The sequence below is a fragment of the Gymnoscopelus microlampas genome (assembly GCF_963454915.1).
Source record: "Gymnoscopelus microlampas genome assembly, chromosome: 11".
Taxonomy (NCBI): domain Eukaryota; kingdom Metazoa; phylum Chordata; class Actinopteri; order Myctophiformes; family Myctophidae; genus Gymnoscopelus; species Gymnoscopelus microlampas.
In genome coordinates this window covers 53,732,554-53,754,201 of record NC_139948.1, presented here as the reverse complement: position 1 = coordinate 53,754,201, position 21,648 = coordinate 53,732,554, and the positions used below count along the sequence as shown (strand labels likewise).

At 39.6% G+C, this 21,648-nt stretch overlaps 1 protein-coding gene across 1 annotated transcript in view; it reads right to left on the bottom strand.

The window, feature by feature from the left end:
• The window catches only part of LOC311054870 (NLR family CARD domain-containing protein 3-like), a gene marked incomplete at its 3' end in the record, with an annotated part of 60,536 nt that overhangs the window by 18,278 nt on the left and 20,610 nt on the right, over positions 1-21,648 (bottom strand). Inside the window, exons 4-9 of the mRNA XM_084070867.1 lie at positions 14,386-14,436; positions 7,324-7,449; positions 5,258-5,303; positions 4,718-4,963; positions 471-2,256; positions 197-370 (exon numbers count right to left, since the gene is read on the bottom strand). Of these exons, the coding sequence (XP_083926993.1) occupies positions 197-370; positions 471-2,256; positions 4,718-4,963; positions 5,258-5,303; positions 7,324-7,401 (2,330 nt within the window). The remainder of the gene's footprint in view (positions 1-196; positions 371-470; positions 2,257-4,717; positions 4,964-5,257; positions 5,304-7,323; positions 7,450-14,385; positions 14,437-21,648) is intronic.

Here is a 21,648-nt window from a genome sequence, read left to right as displayed (position 1 = left end):
TACTGCAATTTTTCAGTTCTTCACCACTGGTGTTCCATAATTCAACCCCTCTAACTGTGATACAGTGAAGCTTTAAATTTGTTCTAATCTTTTTATTTTTAAATATATACTTTCCTCTTAATTCATATGTACTATCCATTTGTATTTGAGCCATGGTATAAATGTTCTCATGTTTAAAAGGTTCAGGAATACTGACCTGAGCGTCTTGACTTTACAGTGTGGACTCCCCAGTCCAACGCAGAGCTGCTTTGTTCCAGAATCCTGCAGATCATTATTGCTTAGATCCAGTTCTGTCACATTAGAGGAGCTGGAACTGAGAACTGATGACAACTCCTCACAACATCTCTCTGTGAGGTTGCAGCCACTCAGCCTGAAGAAACAATACTTATTATAAGAGTTTTTTGTATTTATTTGCCTATAAAATAAGATGACATAATATATAACATGTATCCAGTTATCAGTTGACCTACAGAGCTGTGTTTGAGGCTTTGACCACTGGCATCAGCCTCAGAAGAGCCTCCTCTGAAGCAGAGTATTTCTTCAGGTCAAACACTTCCAGCTCTTTTCCTGATGACAGCAAAATGAAGACCAGAGCTGACCACTGAGCAGGAGAGAGTTGGTCTGTGGAGAGACTTCCTGAGTTCAGGTACTGCTGGATCTCCTCAACTAGAGAATGATCATTCAGCTCATTCAGACAGTGGAACAGGTTGATGATTCTCTCTTGAGATGGATTCTCACGGATCTTTTTCTTGATGTACTCAATTGTCTTCTGATTGGTCTGCGACATGTTTCGTGTCTTCAAACTAGGAAGCAGTCTGTCTAACAGCGTCTGGTTGGTCTCCAGTGAAAGGCCCAGCAGAAAACGGAGGAACAAGTCCAGGTGTCCATTTGGACTCTGTAAGGCGTTGTTTACGGCACTCTGGTAGAAGCGAGTTTCCTTCTTTGTAAAGAGCTTAGACCACCGGAAAGAATGTGGCAGTAGGTTGACACCAGTGTTGATGAATGAGTGGAATACATAAAGAGCAGCCAGAAACTCCTGAACACTCAGATGGACAAAGCAGAACACCTTGTCCGTGTGCAACCCATGCTCCTCTTTAAAGAACTGTGTGAACACTCCTGAGTACACTGCTGCATCTTCAATATCAATGCCACACTCTGTCAGGTCTTTTTCATAGAAGATAAGGTTGCCTTTCTCCAGTTGATCAAAGGCCAGTTTTCCCAGTGAAAGAATGGCCTGACCTGGATTCAAGTCAGAATGTGCCTGAGCTTTGTTATGGTACTTAGCCGTCTTATGTTTGGAATGAATCAGTATGAAGTGGATGAACATCGCAGCCAGGGTCTTTGGAAGTGCTACGTTCTCATGTTTTGTCAACATGTTCTCCAAAACTGCAGCAATGATCCAACAGAAGACTGGGATGTGACACATGATGTGGAGGCTTCGTGATGTCTGGATGTGTGAGATGATTGTTGTGGCCTGCTTCTTGTCATCACGGAATCTGTTGATGAAGAACTTCTCCTTCTGTGGGTCAGTGAATCCTCTCACCTCTGTCACCCTGTCAACATGTTCTGAAGGGATCTGATTGGCTGCTGCAGGTCGTGTGGTTATCCAGATGCGAGCAGAGGGAAGCAGATTGCGCTTGATGAGGTTTGTGACCAGCAGAGCTACCGTGGTTGGCGTTGTAACAGTTATGATATCATTGTTCTCAAAGTCTAGAGGAGGCCTACACTCATCTAATCCATCAAAGATGAACACAGTATTGGGATTGTCAAAGTTGCAGATTGGTACGCCCTTGGTTTCAGGAAACCGTCCATGAATAAGTTTCTCCAAGCTGTATTTCTCCTTCATAGAATTTAGCTCACGGAACGTGAATGGAAACATGAAGTGAGTACTCTGGTTGGCTTTGTCCTCTGCCCAGTCCAAAGCACACTTCTGAACAAGGACTGATTTCCCAATGCCAGCCACTCCCTTTGTCATCACTGTTCTGATTGGTTCATTTTTGGGAGGTAAAGGTTTAAAGATGTCTTCATATTTGATTGGTGTTTCTTGTGTGGCTGATTTCCTGGACACTGCTTCAATCTGTCTGACCTCATGTTCAATATTGCCCTGTCCACTCCCTCCCGTTGTGATGTAGATCTCTGTGAAGATCTCTTTCAGAGGTGTTGAGCTTTCTTTTTCCTCGTTTAGTTTCCATCCGAAGAAACACTGAAACTTTGTCTTCAGATTCATCTTGAGTTGTTGTTGAGGAGGAAGAGTTTCTAAATGGCCAAAGAACAGAGGACATATGTAATGTTATGGTAAAGTCCTTACATAAGAGGTCTTGGTATTTCTTAATTTAAAAGAGGACCATGTGTCTACTGTAGCTGCTGAACTTTGGAACAGGTTTCTAGTTGGTTAATAATGACAGATATTAAAACTAATGTCACTGTCCAGGGACTGTCCAGGGCTGTGCAATATATATTGTATTATTACTTTTAAGTAATACTATCCAAATTAAACAAAGTAAAATTGTATGAATTATGGAATATGTCTGTCTAATACTGAATGTTGACTAACGTTAGTGGTCTAAACACCAGCATGTTTTATTGTTATGACCATGAGCCATATATTTTCTGTTGGTTTTCTTCTTTTGGTGACATCATTGCAGGACATGGTCAAGGCCAAGGTTGCCAGGGTATTTAACAAGGTCCCTAATCAAGCGCAGGTGTTGTTGTCTCGCTAAGTGGGAGAGGCAAACAGTTGTTTGACTGTGTTTCGTGAGGGCTGGTTGTCTGTATCCCGTGCGTTTGATTGTTTATCTTGCATCATGTTTGTGACAAATGCACATAATTTATTATATTTATATTCTTGATCTATGGATGCTATTATATCTGATTGATATGTAACATCTGATTTACTTATGCATGTTATTGTATCTGATTGATATGTAACATGTTGGAAACTATGAGATATATGGACATTTCCTATGAACGTGAGGGGTAATGGGTCTGGGTGCTCTGGGTGATTGGAACATTGGTGCCACCCGACTTTACAAGTAGGGGGTGTGGCACGGGGGGGAGGGAAGAACAAACCAGCCTGTTTACCGGTGTTTAGACACTAACACGTGAACTGTTATTGTTTGAAGCGTCTGTCTGCGGTGACGTTCACCGTTACGTCCGAGTAGGTTTTGTTGGTCATGTTTGAATGAGATTGTGATCTGAGGGGTTCCGAAGGACATTGGGAATTGTTTGGGGGGGGGAGGGGATAAGTGAAATAATTGTGGATTGATGATTTGTTTGTTTATTTCTTTTATTTGTTAGGTAAAGAGACAGGGACAGTAGTTAAAACCAAGAGGTGTATTATTATTTACCGTTTCGCTTTGTCAATTGTTATTTTTGTAGCTTTATTTTATAAAGTATTTAAGTTAAAAACCTGTCGATCCCTTTGTTCTTCCTTTAGTTAATAGTTTTCCTTTCAAAGTAAAGGCCGATTGTTACATGTTTGTATGCTCAAGTGACAGACAACTACAGAGAATAAATCATTTTGTTATAAACTCAACGGACACGTTTTTGGACATCAGTCTGTATTGAACACACATATAAACTTAAGTCCCGGCCGTCGCCAACCACGTAGTGCTAAAGTATAGGACTTAGTCACTACAACTTGTATCTTGTGTTATTTTGTAGTGACAGGGTTTAGAATCAGAATTAGCTATACTAGTCCATACCCGGTCGACTTATCCGTGGGGAGATATGCGCACATGATCTGGCAACCCGGGAGGCAGTTCGTCCCATAGCTGGGCAGCCCCATAGACAGTGTTTTACACAAAAACGCTAATAAACAGCTGGGATTTGGTGATATTGAAAAACGGGCTTCACAGTTCCGTGGGCATGGTGATGGTCAATGGCTGTGTGCAAATTCAGAGCAATTGTTCCAGCCAATTTTAGCCTCACCACTACACCACTACAGAGGTTTGTCAAATTATAGGAGGACTAGTCCATATCCGTGGGGGGATATGCACACATGATCTGGAAAACCGGGAGGCAGATCGTCCCATAGCTCGTGGGGCCATCCCACAGCTGGGCAACCGTAACCATGGCGACATTCTTTTACACAAAAACGCTAATAAACAGCTGAGATTTGGTGAAATTGAAAAACGGGCTTCGCTGTTAGGTGCACATGGTAATGGTCAATGGCTGTGTGCAATTTCAGATCAACTGCTCCAGCCACTGAGGAGAACCGGGCAGAACACATTTTGGCCTCACCACTACACCACTACACCACTACACCACTACAGAGCTTGTATAATTATAGAAGGATTGCCTCATCACAGGTTTGCAGGTGTAAAACAATGGGTGAAATTATTTTTTGTTTACTGCAGTGATCCTTTTATTTTCTAGTGATATCGTAGTGTTTCTTCTGTTCCTCTGTTGTCGCTTCCTGTCTTGTCTCACCTGTTTGAAAATGTTCACCTGTGTCTTGATTAGACCCAGACAATCATGTGTTAACACATTTAGTGCGAGAGGTTTTTTAAAACAGGGTACATCTAATGCCAGTGTTCTTACGTGCGTGATGGTCAAGGGTAACATTTCTAACCCGACATAGATTCACTCTATGGCACTGCTGCTATAAACTAGATTAAGGTTGTTGTGTGTGCCGGCCATTTTTCTTTTTAAAATAAAGAGATACCTAAAACAAAAAAATAAATAAAATAGAGTCATTTAATACATCTGGTCTCACCAACGCTCTTCAACAGGTCGGGTTGGTGTTGTTTGAGGGCATCATAAAATGCTGCTCTGATGACTGTTGCACCTTGATCTAGCATCGTTGTATACAGCATCCTCATTTGGTCGATAGGTGTCTTCTCAGCTAGAATCTTTTGATAGATCTCACGATGAACCATGATGGTTCCTAGACTGTCTACTATAGCCATGACTGTGGAGGCGTCTTGAATCAACTTTGCCCTTTTCTGCATCACAAACTGTGCTGCTTGCAAAGAGGAAAAAAGAGAATGGTTGAGATAAATACGCCACAGAAAATAATGTCATTATATGAATGATAATTAAAGCTCTCATCTGTACATCCCCACATGAATAGTAATGATAATTAAAGCTCCCATCTGTACATCCCCACATGAATAGTAATGTAACAACTGGTACATTTATAGTTTTACAATACGATTTTGAGGATGTACACCTAGGCAAACAAAATGTAGCACCAGCTAACGACTTACGTATTCATTTAAGCATTGAACTGTAACAAGAACAGAAAAACACTCACCTTTTTCTGCATCACTTTTTTCTGAAGTGGAGCCATCATCAGCATCCTGTTGTACCAATTCATGTTATTTTAATCATATAATGACTGAGTGAGCGCTATTAGACAACATAATGTATTGTATTGATTAATTGAATACACAGGATCCAATGGAAACAAGCCATAGTGCTTTCTACGGTTAAATCCTTTTAGCTTTCCTTTTTATAGAATTGTACTTTCTGTGCTTTTTTTTGCAAACTGAAACTGTTAATAAAGTATTCAATCAATCAATCATCAATCAATCAAACAATATGCTATTGGCTACAGTAGTACTTTTCAACCAGAAACCCACTACCTTTTATGTCCACTGTTAGATCTCATATACTGTAGTAATAACTACACGTTTCTTATCAATATAATTATTTGAGCCTTGTTTAAAGTGTAGGCACCAGTACCTTGCTAAATCGACATATATCTCAAATACCCCCCAACTACTGTATATCATATTAAGCTTGTGGTCATAATTATTCAATGGTGAAAGAACTACTCACAAGTATTACTTCAGTGAAATTATCAATGCCACAATGTAGAACTACTCTGTTTCAGGTAAAAGTCCAGAATTCAAAGTTTTACTTGAGTATAAGTATTGGCAACATATCCTTAAGTACTAAAAGTAAATATGAAGAATGTCCCCTTTCACAAGTTTGTATACAAATATTTTTAAATAGCAGATCTAAAAGCTCACAATGTGTAAAAATCTACAAAGTACGTAACTCGTGACTTAAGTTTTCAAATTGTAATAAAGTATGGTGTAAGTATAATATTTGCTCTTCCTTCAGTTTTTCAGTAAGACTTTTAGGGCTTTGTTATTGACATGAATGACTAAGCCCTTTGACAAAATAAATACATTTAATAACCCTTTAAATTAATTTAAAAATAATGTATTAATAAGGAAAAAGTGCTCGTCGGAGCACAGGTCTCCACAAGGTCAAGTAGGTTATTGTGGGCCAACAATGTTCGGAATTCACAAATCAAGATGGAATATGACAAATCGGACGGAATAAAGAAAAATAAATGAATGTGATCATGTAAACCATAATTGAAACATATGACATGAATTATAAATATATAAGTGCATTATAATCCATTATAAATGTGGTTATAATGCATTACAGACCCGACCTTTAAGTAAAGTGTTACCAAAAAATGTTTTGCAAAAACAGCTTCCTGGTGACGCTACAATAGGGCAATTCTGAAAGGGTGGCATTTGTTCTTCAACGTAGTGCGAATGTGCGTGGAATGTTCCACTGCAATCGGACACGGTGCATGATTTGAGGCAATGTGTTCAAAACAGAGCACTCCTGCAAACTTTTGAAGCCAATCTTAGCCAATCAGGATGGAATATGAAAAATCTGAAAGACCCGTTTAGTTGAATGACTATAGAGATACTATGTACCGATTTGTGGGATTTTTGGACAAAATCTGTTGGAGTACAGTAAACAAAAAATTGTTTAGCACAAATTGGCCTCCTGGTGGCGCTATAACAGGACCATGTGAGAAATTTGGGGCTGAGGTTCTGAATTGGCATCCAGGGAGTGTGTGCGTCCAGTTTCACTGCGATCAAGCCAACGGTGCCGGAGATTAGCTGTTCACAGACAGAATGACACACACACACACACACACTCACACACGGAAGGACGGACGGACAGGGTGCAAAACATACTCTCTATCCATGCCAAAAAGACAATGGCGCAAAAGCTCTGTTATTGACATTAACAACTAAGCCCATTGACAAATATATATATTGTATATGTTTTATAGAGTTAATTTATTATAGAGTGACAGACTGAAGTGAGACACGTTTGTCACACATCAGTGGATGTGATGAAATCATTTAATCTCTCTGTGACCTACGGTGACATTGTAATTATTTAGTTTTATTATTATTATCATTAATAATACTTTACTACACCATTTATGGAAACCTTTTTAAGCTTTGAAACCACTTCACTCAAATCCACACAGCTATAATTATAAGATTATGTTAAAGCTGTGAATAAAGAATGAACAATATAAAGTATTCAGCCTACCTGGATGTGTGGAGCTGAAGGTGGAGCTGAAGGTGGAGGTGGAGGTGAAGGCAGAGGTGAAGGTGTCTGGTCAGCCATTGTGTGTTGTATTAATGAGGTGGACTGGAGGAACAGCAGGTAAACAACCTGTATGATAAAATCATCTCTGTTACTTTAACTCTGAGTGGAATAATACACTTATTATTCTATTCAATGTTACACTCTCAGAGAGAGAAAAATACATGACATAACTAGAAAAAGTGTTCCTCGGAGCACAGGTCTCCGCCAGGTCAGGTAGGTTATTGTGGGCCAGCAATGTTCAGAATTCACCAACCAGGACGGAACCGTCTTGATCACTTGACTATAGAGATAATGGCCTCATGTATCAATGGAGTGTAAAAGAAAACAGCATATTTTTCGCTTTAAAATGGCCCTGTACGCCAACGTCCAAGTGAGATTTATCAAAGGATCCTCCTATACAGCCAAGCCAATCGTAGCGTACATTTTGTTGGAGCTTTGATAAATGCCACAGCTGAAACCGACCGTCATTTAAATACTACTAACACGCCCTCTCTCTGTCCACACACACACACACACACACACACACACACACACACACACACACACACACACACACACACACACACACACACACACACACACACACACACACACACACACACACACACACACACACACACACACACACACACACACACACACACACACACAATCAATCCATCGTTTATGGAGTGATGAATGAATGCATAAAAATGAATGCATGAAGGCTGGTGTGTGTTGGGAGGGTTAAATGTTTGTGTGTGTTTGGAGCGTCGGGTTCTTAACCCAGGTTGTACATAACTCCATAGAACACACTACTGTAAGTATGGAGACCTCACTGTCATGAAAAGATAACAGCGGCGGGCCGCGCCAGTCCCAAAAATGCTCTGCATAAACGCTTGTATATTTTGAAAATAGCAGATCTACAAGCTCACAACGTGTCGCAATGCGATGCGTAGTGAGCTTGTAGATCTGCTATTTTCAAATAGCCAATGCAGCCAGATCTTCAATCTTATCTGAATGACTGTTAGAGCAGTTTGTTTAAATGAGTTTATAAAATGTTATATCTTCACACAGATTATTTATCAGTGTGTTAGATACATTTAGGAGTGGATACATGTGTCCAGATGCCTGTCAGACGGTCAGACAATGCTGCTCCACAGGTCTAAGAACAAACGGGTTCAGCCAAAGTCAATTGTTCAATACGGGCTACTCCTGCAAACTTTAGATGTCAATCTTAGCCAATGAGGATGGAATATGAAAAATCGATTTATGTGAAACTTGGTTAAAATCCGAAGGCTTAATATAAAAAAAAAAGTTTTACATTTGTCGGCCTCCTATGTCGGTTTTACATATGGTGGCGCTATAAAAGGCAGATGAGAAAAATGCAGGGCAAAGGTTTTTCCTTGGTCTCTAGGGAGTGTGCATACGGGGCCCATTATACCCATTATTCCTAAACTTCTTTGCCAATTTTTTATATTTTTAATAACATTTTCAAATAGTTCAAATAGCCGATCTACAAGCTCACAACGTGTCGATGTAGATCGGCTAGTTGAACTATTTGAATTTTTTTTTTTTTAAATAGTAACAAATGGTAAAGAAGTTGGTGGGTAAGGGTAAGGCACTGGTGAAAATAGGGCCCACAAAGTTTTACACAGATCGATGCAGTTCTAGGTAAAAACACACATCAGCCTGTTATAGCGCCATCATGAGGCTGATTTGAAACATTTCAAGTGGCATTTCTTCCTCAGCCTAGTGGGAATGTGTGTGCTAAATTTCACGGAAGTTGCATGCTGTGTTTGAGGCATTTTGTTCAAAACGGAAACATTTGAAAGAAACTGAGTACTGACTTGAGGGATTTTTGGACAAATCCTGTAGGAGGACTGTCAAAAATGTGTTTTGCAAAAAGCGGCCTCCTGGTGGCGCTATAACAGGCCCATGTGAAAAATGTGGGGCAGAGGTTCTGCTCTGGCATCCAGGGAGTGTGTGTGCACAGTTTCACTGCCATCAAGCCAACAGTACCAAAGGTCCACAGACAGAACGACACACACACATGGAAGGACGGACGGACAGGGTGCAAAACATACTCTCTCGCCTTTCGGCCTGGTGGAGACAATTGCAGTTTTATGTGACAAATCATTGATTTTTTTTAAAAGACAGAAGGATTTAATACAACTGAATGTCTTTCATAGTTTGAACAAGGAATAAACACATTGATATGAATTGTGGTCATAAAAACCTTACATATGAATGTGTGACTGAACAGGCATTTCTTTGTAAACAAAGACACTTTGACTGTTCCTGAAATAAATCACATTATTATTCAATGTCTCTGGAAATGAACATTCTGAATTTAAGCTGCTTTTAAACATAACATCGTCTCTGTCAGGTGGAAACATCATATGTGTCCAAAACTGTTCCTTTTTAATTATCATTATAAAAACGTTTTTAAATGGTGAAAATAGCCAATCTACAAGCTCACAGTGTGTTTCTTCCTGGTGCGTTGTGAGCTTGTAGATCAGCTATTTTCACTACTTTAGTGTGACACACTTGTATGATGAAGCAGGACCTTAATTTACAGTTTAAATAATGGAGATACAAGGTTTCTGCCTGACAGTCACCATATTCTGTCTCATTAATGATCTTATTTTTATTCTTTATGTTTTAGGATGTAATTTATCAAAGCACATCATGTCTGTCAGTTACATCACAACAAAACTATATCAATACATCATTATAATTCATCTCCATCAAATACCTATTTTATATGTTTTATTTACAGGTCTTATGTGGTAATTAAAGGAGTTCACCCAAAAAGGACTTATTTTCTATCAATTACACACCCCATGAAGCCTTGATTTCATTGATTTATTTTTGTTTTTGTGGCATTCCTAAGACAATAATTTGATGACCGGGTGTGTATCCGGTAGGAGACACAAATAATCTACTTTGTGTCTCCTACCGGATACATTAACCGGTAGGAGACGGGAATCAAATTATTAGCTTATGAATGCCACAAAAACAAAAAATAATCCATGGATTCAAGGCTTCATAGGGTGTGCAATTGATAGAAAATAAGTCATTTTTTGGGTGAACTCCTCCTTTAAGTAGAAAGTATATAAAGTACTTTTGTTACAATTATTTGAAAGCTTTAGTTACTTTTATATAGTTACATTATTACTACAAATCGCAAACTAACCACAGCCCTATTACTATACTTTGGCTATTTGAAAATAGCAGATCTACAAGCTCACAACACGTTGCACAGCAACACGCTGTGAGCTTGTAGATCTGTTCTAGGTTTCTGACTGTTTCTGACTATACTGTATGTTTCAATGTGCTTCTATTTCCTGTTCAGTGCTCACATCCGGTCTAAAGCCCGCCTACTGTATCCGCTCATTTCCTCTCACCCTATCCACAAGTTTCCTAGGGCGTTGTGGGCATCACTTCCTGTCCATTTGAACCCTTATGCCTGATCAAATGGACAGGAAGTGATGCCCACAACGCCCTAGGAAACGTGTGGATAGGTGCGTCCAGACACACGCCACAAGGTGGCGCTAGTTGTCACAAGCCCATGCAGAACTTCCGGACATTTCCGGCCGTTACTTTGATATCTTCCAGGGGCCTGTTCCTCGAAAGGTGAATTAAATAAGCCTGGCCTTAAGTCAAATCCAGGCTTGACAAAGTCAGGTCCGTACAGCCTGGTTTATTCGGTTCCATGAACGCCAAGCCAGGCTGAAAAGGAGCGACTTTGTCGAGCTAGACCATTTCTCTAAACATTTCTCCATTGACTAGAAATTGATCATTTAAAATATGCTCCTCACTTACATTCAGTGAAGAGGCTCTTTTAAACCCGTAACTAATATTTTTATATATATATATATATATATATATATATATATATATATATATATATATATATATATATATATATATATATATATATAAGACATTTTTTATTAACAGTGAGTGACAATGACATATCACATGAGTCATTGTGAAATAATTCTGATTCATGGTCACACACTATTTCAGTAATATAATTAATTTGATTATATCTTATTGTATTTATTTCATTTTATTTGAATGCAGGGTCATTCAAATTAGTCCATATACAAACACATGTGTTGAATTAACTGTGGAAAAACTTGAAGAACAAAGGCACTGGATTAAGTAAACTTGGCTGTTAGCCTGCTCCTGACCAGGCTAACTTCACAGCTAAATTGCCATGGTAACTAAGGTAGGCTTGCTTCAATTCTCTTTTGTGGAATCGGGTCATGGCTAAACTTAGCCAGGGTGAAGTGGCTAAACTAATCTTCAAGATATTTCAGCTTTCATGGAACCGATTCAGCCCTAATCCTGGCTAAATTAAGCCAGGATAGGTGTTAAAGCCAGGCTTTAGCTCTAATTCACCTTTTGAGGAACAGGCCCCTGGGCTTTGAGCAGCTGGTGGGGCAGTGACGTTTTTCAGGATGTGTAGTTCTTTGACTAGTGGATGTGTAGTTCTTATGACTAGTGGATGTGTAGTTCTTATGACTAGTGGATGTGTAGTTCTTATGACTAGTGGATGTGTAGTTCTTATGACTAGTGGATGTGTAGTTCTTATGACTAGTGGATGTGTAGTTCTTATGACTAGTGGATGTGTAGTTCTTATGACTAGTGGATGTGTAGTTCTTATGACTAGTGGATGTGTAGTTCTTATAACTAGTGGATGTGTAGTTCTTATGACTAGTGGATGTGTAGTTCTTATGACTAGTGGATGTGTAGTTCTTATGACTAGTGGATGTGTAGTTCTTATAACTAGTGGATGTGTAGTTCTTATGACTAGTGGATGTGTAGTTCTTATGACTAGAGCTATTTGTACAAGTGAGGACAGAGGAGTAACACTACTAACTCAACATGAAAACATTATACATGTACAATATAAAATATTAATATTATCCATATTATCCAGCAATATGAAAACATTAGTGCACCTTGACAAAATGAAAACATCATTACATTATTATGAATAGTATTAACCACATGAACCCCAGCATGGGGGAACATAAGCCAGAAATAGCCGATCTACAAGCTCACAACGTGTCACCCTGCGCCGCGTTGTGAGCTTGTAGTTTGACAATTTTTGGCACAGAGATTTGGTGTTGACAGAAAAAAGCGTCCAAGAAATGCAGGTCAGTTTTTACTGAGAGTAAAGGGTTTAAGTTAGGCTACATTACATCAATATTTATGAATGACAGATTCATATGAATTCAAATGTTTTGCCGCTAGATGGCGACCTAAGACATTATAATGAAGCATTGTATGTTAAGCAGAGAGACTCCTTCATAATAAGTAACTTCCAGCAAACGTATATTTTAATGTTAATGTTAACTTATTAATAACATTATAAAATGTGCACCGTGTCAATATTCTACAGTACAAGTATCATTGTACTCACTATCAGTGGTGGAAAAAGTACTCACATTTTGTACTTAAGTAAAAGTATCAATACTGTTATTGTTTATTGTGCTCACATAAGCTATTCAGATGGGATAAACTAAACAGTGCAAAGTATTCAGGCCATTCACCACAAATAAATAAGGACGTTTACATTTATTGAAATACGAGTGCATGTGTTATGCAGTGGTGGAACAAGTATTGTTGTTGTTTACTTAAGTAAAAGTATCAATTCTACAAAGTAGAAATATTCTGTTACAAGTAAAAGTCCGGAATTCTAAATTTACTTGAGTAAAAGTACAAATGTGTTGGTAGCCAAAAATAGCCGATCTACAAGCTCACAACGCGTCGCAGCACGAAGCTTTGTGAGCTTGTAGCTCGGCTATTTTTGGTAAAGAGATTTGGTGTTGACAGAAAAAAAGCATCCAAGACATGTAAGTCCACACTAAAGGAAGTTCCATCCACTCCCATGATATGAGAAAAACCTGTAAGACCGTCCCAATGCGACAAGTTGATGATCTGATGCACGTGTCCGGGTTCCTCTGTGGTAAACCAGCCTGATCGCCAGAGAATTAGTATACATTGCACGGATTTGTGCATGTCATTCCGTGCATAGTCGCCTAGAAACCCCCAAATTCCGTGCATATGTACGGGGAGTCCCACGGTGGGCGTAACCAGTCGCAACCCGGAAAAAAACGGAAGTAGAGCAGTCCCCACAACAACATGTACGATTCTGTGCCTATCGGTACGTAACTCAAACGGCGCTGAGTAGGCTCAAGGGAATGTCGCAATGTTCAGGACGGCAACTCGCTCGCTTTAGCTCGCTCGGTGGTCCTTCACACGGCGACAATTACCTTGAGACTGCGCGCCTCCGAAATGGTTTAGTCACAATGGGGGAGATGCGAGGCGGCTATGCACGGAATTTGTGGTTTTCCAGTAGTCTATGCACGGATTTTGAGAAACGTTGAAAAACGTTCAATGAGAACGTTTCCTCTGGCGATCGGGTTGGGTAAACTATCACCCAGCAGTGATAGACATCAACCAATAGCACAGATATGTCCTGTGTTCTCTCCACTGGGCGGGTTTGTCTCTTGTAGTTTTCTTACAGCCAGAACAAACACATAACACATGCATAAATGTAAACGTCCCTATGTGTTTGTGGTGAATGGCCTGAATACTTTGCACTGTTTAGTTTATCTCATCTGAATATCTTATGTGAGCACAATCAAGAATAGCTGAATAATACATTAAATTACTGTTTGTTGATGTGGCCAACGAGACCAACGTTATTTTGGTCTCTTTTAAGTTTGTTTAAATGTGTTTTCTTTATTGCTTGTCAGAATTAACTTACTTTTTTAAACGTTTTATTTTACCTTACTTATATATTTCATGCTTGAACATACTGCTGTTCAGCACTTTGTAACTCATGTTTTAAAAAGTGCTATATAAATAAAGTTATTATATTATTATTATGTAGCCTACTTAAACCCTCTATTCTTAGTAAAACAGACTTACATTTCTTGGACGCGTTTTTTCTGTCAACACCAAATCTCTGTATTATGTATTATAACATTACACACTTACTTGAACTGTCAGTCAATATGATTGACACTCCTCCCCAAAGCCACAGCGTCTCTGTATTTTACCCAGAACTCTGGGAAAAAAAACAGACAAAAGTCTCACTATTTAAGCAGACTTGGCAACAATAAGACTAAGAGAAGCTTGTTTAGCGTTACTTCAACAACAATGATAAGGGTAATAATAATGATAATGATAATGATGATAATGTTTTTGTTGCTGTAGTAGGATGAGTGAAGACTGAGAGAAGCTTGTTTAAAAAAACATGACCCCCTCGAGTATTAGAAGGACAATATCAGTCACTAGAAGCAGAGACGTGTTTTAATTAGTCTAACATTAATTAGAAGGACAATATCAGTCACTAGAAGCAGAGACATGTGTTTTAATGAGTCTAACATTCATTAGAAGGACAATATCAGTCACTAAGCAGAGATGTGTGTTTTAATGAGTCTAACATTCATTAGAAGGACAATATCAGTCACTAAGCAGAGATGTGTGTTTTAATGAGTCTAACATTCATTAGAAGGACAATATCAGTCACCAGAAGCAGAGGGGTGTGTTTTAATGTATCTATCATGATTAAAATGGAGTTTGAAGTTACAATGGGTTTGTAAATTGTCTGATAAAATTAAAATCTAAATTATATTAAAGTCTAAATATTGAACTTGCAACTTATAAACTGTGAAACACAGAAACCTGAGTCGACGTTAAAATGATCCTAAACATGTTTGACAGAGAAATAGTTAAGATAAGTTGTGTTGCTTGTATTAACTGTTAAGTTCACAACTCTGTCTGTCTGTGGGAAGACACACACCTTCACTGATCTAGGATCTGATCTGAACCAAATGGACCCTTACAGGTCCATTTGGTTCAAACACTCTCTGAGTTACATTGACACTGTGAATAAATGGCATCCAAGGCAGATCTACAAGCTCACCCCCATTCAGACAGACAGACAGACAGACAGACAGACAGACAGACAGACAGACAGGCATGGGGAGCAGACTGATAACCTCGTCCCATTGGCTACTGTAAACGCCAGTCAATATGTGTGACATGTCCCGCCCTAGCTGTTGCCAGGCAACATGTCTGCTCAGTGTGTTGAAACTAAGCTCACTTCCTGTTGTCTGTGATGACAGGAAGCAGCTTCTCTACAGTCAGCCTAGCGGGCCGGGCAGACGCCATTGACGCACATGGGAGGCAAAATGTGTGACACTGTATAATGTTATTGATGGTCTAAACAGAGGCATTTATAGTGTGTGTGTGTGTGTGTGTGTGTGTGTGTGTGTGTGTGTGTGTGTGTGTGTGTAGTGACTTGACCCCTCCCATGCAGTACTCCTTCACTGAAAAGCATAACTGACACCTATCAATCATACAGCTCTCTCCCCTCTCCTCTCCCCTCCCCTCCCCCAAAAGTCCATTACTCATTATGCAGAATGTCCCAAGTTTTAAAATGTACAAAATGTATAAAAATCCTTTGAAAATAGCAGATCTACAAGCTCACAATGCGTCACATCACAACACTTTGTGAGCTTGTAGATCGGCTATTTTCAAATGGCCGAAATGTATATAGGGCTGAAGTGGTTATGTATTTTTGTAATAATAATCACAATCTACTTAGTAACTAAGTAATGTTTTCAAATAATTGTAGTGGAGTAAAAGTATAATATTTGCCTCTGAGATGTAGTGGAGTAGAAGTAAAAGTACTTTTTTATGTCCAATGTTTTTTTATTTAAGTTCATAAAGTTAACATAAGTATAACTAAATGCATTTGAAATTAAATAAAACATGTTATTTTTCAGGATTCTTTTTTTTTATTTTTATAATTTTTATCCCGTGATTTTTGTAACCCATTTTTTTCACCCAGTGCCAATTTTCTAAGTGATCCTGGGCGCTGCACCAGCCCTATACCAGCACTACACCAGTCCCCCACAGCCAGGGAGGCCAGGGCCGAGCTCATGCTTCCTTCAGTGCATGAGAGCCAACTGACCTTCTTGTCACCTGACAGGGGAGAGTTTCCCTGGTTGGACGTAGCGCGTGGAAGGAACACGTTATTCCAACCAGTTCCTTTCTCCTCCATCAGGCGCCCCGGCTGTCATGGGGGAGGCGGTATAGCGACCAGGATTACTACATGTTTTTTTGTGAGGGTATTAACTACCCTAGGAGACACGGGGAGAACATGCAAACTCCACACAGAGTAGGCCCTTTCGCCAACCCCACCCTGGGTATGGGCGCTGATGACGCGGAGGAGAAGACACGCCCCCAGTGCCCACAGCGTCCCTGGCGGGAATCGAACCCAGGACCTTCTAGCTGTGAGGCGACAGCGCTACCGTCTGCGCCACCGTGCCCCCATATTTTTTTTTTATTTTTTTTTCATGATTCTAATTAAAAAATAGTCCAAAAAAAATGAATTCCAATTAAAAAATAGCAGATCTCCAAGCTCAAAATGCATGTGTTTTGAGCTTGTAGATCGGCTATTTTTGTTACTTTTGTGTGACATAGAATGGTCCGGTGTATGCAATGTGTCCCTCTGGAGTGAGTGTGTAAATGTAAAATTTGTACCAAATTTTTGTGGAAAAAAATAAAAAAATAAAAACACATTTTTGTGTACATTAAATGTAAAATTAGGTTCAAACACTCTCTGAGTTAAATTGACACTGTGAATAAATGGCATCCATGGCAGATCAACAAGCTCACCCCCATGCAGACAGACAGACAGACAGACAGACAGACAGACAGACAGGCATGGGGAGCAGACTGATAACCTCGTCCCATTGGCTACTGTAAACGCCAGTCAATGTGTGTGACATGTCCCTCCCTAGCTGTTGCCAGGCAACATGTCTGCTCAGTGTGTTGAAACTAAGCTCACTTCCTGTTGTCTGTGATGACAGGAAGCAGCTTCTCTACTCTGACCACACGTCTCTGCACTTCCCTTTTCTTCCTCTCTTTGTGATGTTTAATGTTCATGAGTGATGAATTGAATGACAGGACCACAATGTGTTATCCTTTTAGCATCATTGTAACATCACACTGTACTGTGACCAATATAAGAGCAATTATGACAAGATGAATATTTAGTTGTTGTCATGTCAAATAGGAAATGTACAGTATTTGTCTCTTCAGCAACTCTGCAGAGATGGTGAAGAAAGGGAACTTTGAAAGACTCTTTCAGACAAACCACACATCATGTGACTAGATTTTTACAGCTAAAAAGTGAAGTGAGAAAAACTAATAAGGAACTGAAGCTCAACCATGTGAAGCCAACATGAAACTTGATCCAGTGTCATGAGTATTTTAACAGTTACATCAATCATTGTTGCATTATTATTTGATGTGCATAAAAACTAATTCATAATCAATCTGTCCTTTATTATTCACCTTAAACTAGTGACTAATGTAGTCAGTTTTATTTTAATTAAATGATTCACTTATTATTGTTCAGTTAAAAGACATAAAAGTGATGGTCTTTGATATAAGACACACACACACACACACACACACACACACACACACACACACACACACACACACACACACACACACACACACACACCCCCCATGTTGGCACAGTGCACATGTATCTTTTCATGTGAGTTTGTAAATCTGCATTTGTATAACTGACAAACATAACTGACTCTTATCAATCATCCAGCTCTCCTCCCCTCCTCTCCTCTCCTCTCTCCTCTCCTCTCCTCCTCATATACAACATGGGAGGAGATAATGTTGATAATTATGTTCTAAATATCTCAATATGTATTGGACAGAACTAGAATAAATCAAACAAATTGATGAAAGTGATTTATTAACAATGTGATTAAAGCTGAGCTGCTGATCCATATTTATCTTTAATATTTACACATCACTCAACTCTCCTAAAATGACTCATAATGTAAACGATACACAACCCAGGATGAATATGAATATAAATCATGTTGTTCATTTATTCCATATTTTACATTCCAAGCACATTAAGGGCAGGTACACACTGCAGGACCTTACAGTGCTCGGGGGGTCATCTGATCGTTAAGCATAACACACTGCAGGAGTTTATTTCTTGAAATCGGCTGTCATAATATCGAAGCGGTCTTCACAACACGATTGATCCCCGACAAGGGCTGACACACTGTAGGATAGTTCACTAGGATGCTATCTCCAGAGTCAGACCCAATACATACATTTGTGTTTATTCTAATTAATTTTAATCGACGTATCCCGTGATATGCCTCTCCCCCCGGGCCCTCTCTCTCTCCCCCCTCTCTCGCTCTCTCTCTCGCTCGCTCGTCAAGAGCGCAGAAGCGGTCAGTGCCATGTCTGCTTATTATAAGCGACTTTGGGATTGTTTTTCTGTAAAGTTGCTTGAAAGTGTAGTTGTTTTTTTGGCCTTGTTTCCTAATGTTGTTTGAACCAGTTGTTCTCAAACATTTTCATGGCAAGGACCCCCAAATTAATAATAATAATTAATTGTCCACAGAGGCGCAGACCTCCCCCTTCTGAAAACATGTTGTGCCATAGACCCCCATTCAAGATCTGTGTGGATTTTGTAAATATTCCCCCCCCCCCCCATGTCTTCTTTAAAAATAGCCTATCTACAACGTGAGCTTGTAGATCGTCTATTTTCAAGTTTCCAATGTATTTGTATATAGGCTTAAAGTGCTCATAGTCGCTTTTGTTGGGCTTGTTTTCACAAACCTGGTTGCTTATTTCTCTCGCAAAATCTGGCAACACAGACAACGACACACACACACACACACACACACACACACGCACACACAGAGAGAGAGCGCTCGCTCTCGCTCTCTGTCTCTCTCTCTCTCTGTACAATTCCTCTAAAATACACAGCCCACCAGGCTCGCTCACTTTCTCATTTTGTTTTATAATGTTAACTTATTAGAGGACTGGACGGTAATATTGCGGTAGGGACTGTTTATTGTGGTCAGGTCCAGCGACGCTCCCCTATAGCCACGGTGGCTGTAATGTGCTCTCATTGGCTGTAGCGTGCATCTCCTCGCAAGGTGCTCGCAGCCCCGTTCGTAGTGTATGATATTGTCTGTTGTCCTGTCCCAGACAGAGATGAATATCTAACAATTTAGATATCTGAAAACGGTCGGAAAGCCGTCGCAGAGCGGAGAATCGCGGCCACATCGGGTCGCAGAGCCTTTCACACACACAGAGCATTATCTCGCCGATCAAAGGCCGATCTGCGTCAGGTCGGGAGGTTTTGTCGGCGAGCGCCCAAAAATTTCGGCGACAGCAATATCGGACCTAACGTCTTGCAATGTGTACCAGCCCTAAGTCTTACCGTGTTCTTGTGTTGTAAGAAGTGTGTAGAGTGTCAGATGATTGGATACAGGACCTGGCAATAAAGACAACATATTATCAGTAGAGATTGTGATTGGTTTAGAGCTCTGATCCATTCAGGTAGACATGACACACGGATAACATGTACAAAGTTTATCAATAAGTCAAAACAACTGGTGTAAAAATATAGTGAAGCAACACTAATGCATTCAGCCTGGAGTTGAACATACAGTTATATAAACATGTCAGATATATAGGGGTGTGCCGATATATCGTCCCGCGATATATCGCGATACGTTTTCGCGACGATATGTATCGTTTTGAAAAAAAAAATATCGTTTTGAAAAAAAAAAAAATGTTTTTTTTTTTTTTTTTTTTTTTTACTACAATAATAATAATCAGGCATGCAAACAGCCCCGGGGTGAAAAGGGTGACAATATGTTGTTTTTTTCCGGGTCAGGTGTCACACTATTGCCCTATTTTGCCGTTTCAAAACGGCTATTGTAGCTGAAAAGCTACAAGTTTGCATGTCTGAATAATGCAAAAACATAATTATTTGTTTGCATTTGTTTTTTTCTCCCCCATATATTTTCATAATAAAAAAGTGCGTATCGTATCGTATCGAAATCGTATCGAAGTTGTGAGCAAAATATCGTATCGTATCGTTTGGTGAAATTAGTGTATCGGCACACCCCTACAGATATACATTATTCCATGTGAAAGGCTTTGCTGAATGTGTGCAGTGGGTCCTTGATCCACCTTCATACAACATACATGTTTATCATGACAGACACTTACTGAGGTTCAGACATCACTACTTATTTATAATGATAAATAAAGATCATGTTTATCATGAGAGTAGACTGTTATGATGTTACTGAGGTTCAGACATCGCTACTTATTTATAATGATAAATAAAGATATTTTTTATCATGACAGCAGACTGTTATGATGTTACTGAGGTTCAGACATCACTACTTATTTATAATGATAAATAAAGATCATGTTTATCATGACAGTAGAGTGTTATGTTACCGAGGTTCCATTTGGTCCCATTACTTAAACTCTCAGAGTTACAGACCTGTAAGGGTCCATTTGGTTCCACGTGTACACTCTAAGAGTTACAGACCTCAAACACATAACATGTATGCATATAGGAGACATAGAGCCAGATTGTTCATTTACACCTACAGTATGTACACAGAAGGTAGGAAACGTTAGATAGGAGTTAAAATAGGAATATTTAGGAGTGAATGTTAAAAGCCAGAGAGAAAAGGTGAGTTTTTAGTAAGGACTTAAACATCTCCATGGACTTATCAGATCTGATGTGGGGGGGCAGAGCATGTGAGCGGAGCGAGACGATTTATAACGTAGCGGGTTTATAAAAAGGTTGGAGCGCTACTCGGAATCAACATGAGCTGATAGCGAGCGTGACAACAGCCCCCTGGAGCCACCAGCAGCATTTCCCCCCCGCTCCGCTCACATGCTCTGGTGGGGGGAGATTGTTCCACAGCTCTGGGGCCGCCACCACAAAAGCACGGTCAGCTTAGTGTTCCTGGGGACCAGCGTGAACCCCAGAGCCTCAAAACATTACTATGAGGAAATAACAGGAGTCACACATGAGTGACACGTCGCTGACAAAGCTGCACTCAGATCACAGTCATTATATTCCAGGGTTAGGGTTAGGTTAGGGTTTGTACCTCTAATATCTATTTGGTACAAATTATCAGATCCAGGGCCATCAACTGTGACCTTTTTGTCAAGATACAATAATATTCAGCTTCAAAGATTAGGACATGGAGCTCACTTTAAACTGAGACCATCTGTTCTATAAACAATAATAATAATACTAAATGCATAGAGTAACTGTCATGAAGGGCGTTTGATTACAGTGATTACACATATATTTTCATCAGATTATAAGTAACATCTGGTGATATGACACAATACCTTACATGCTCATTCTGCATG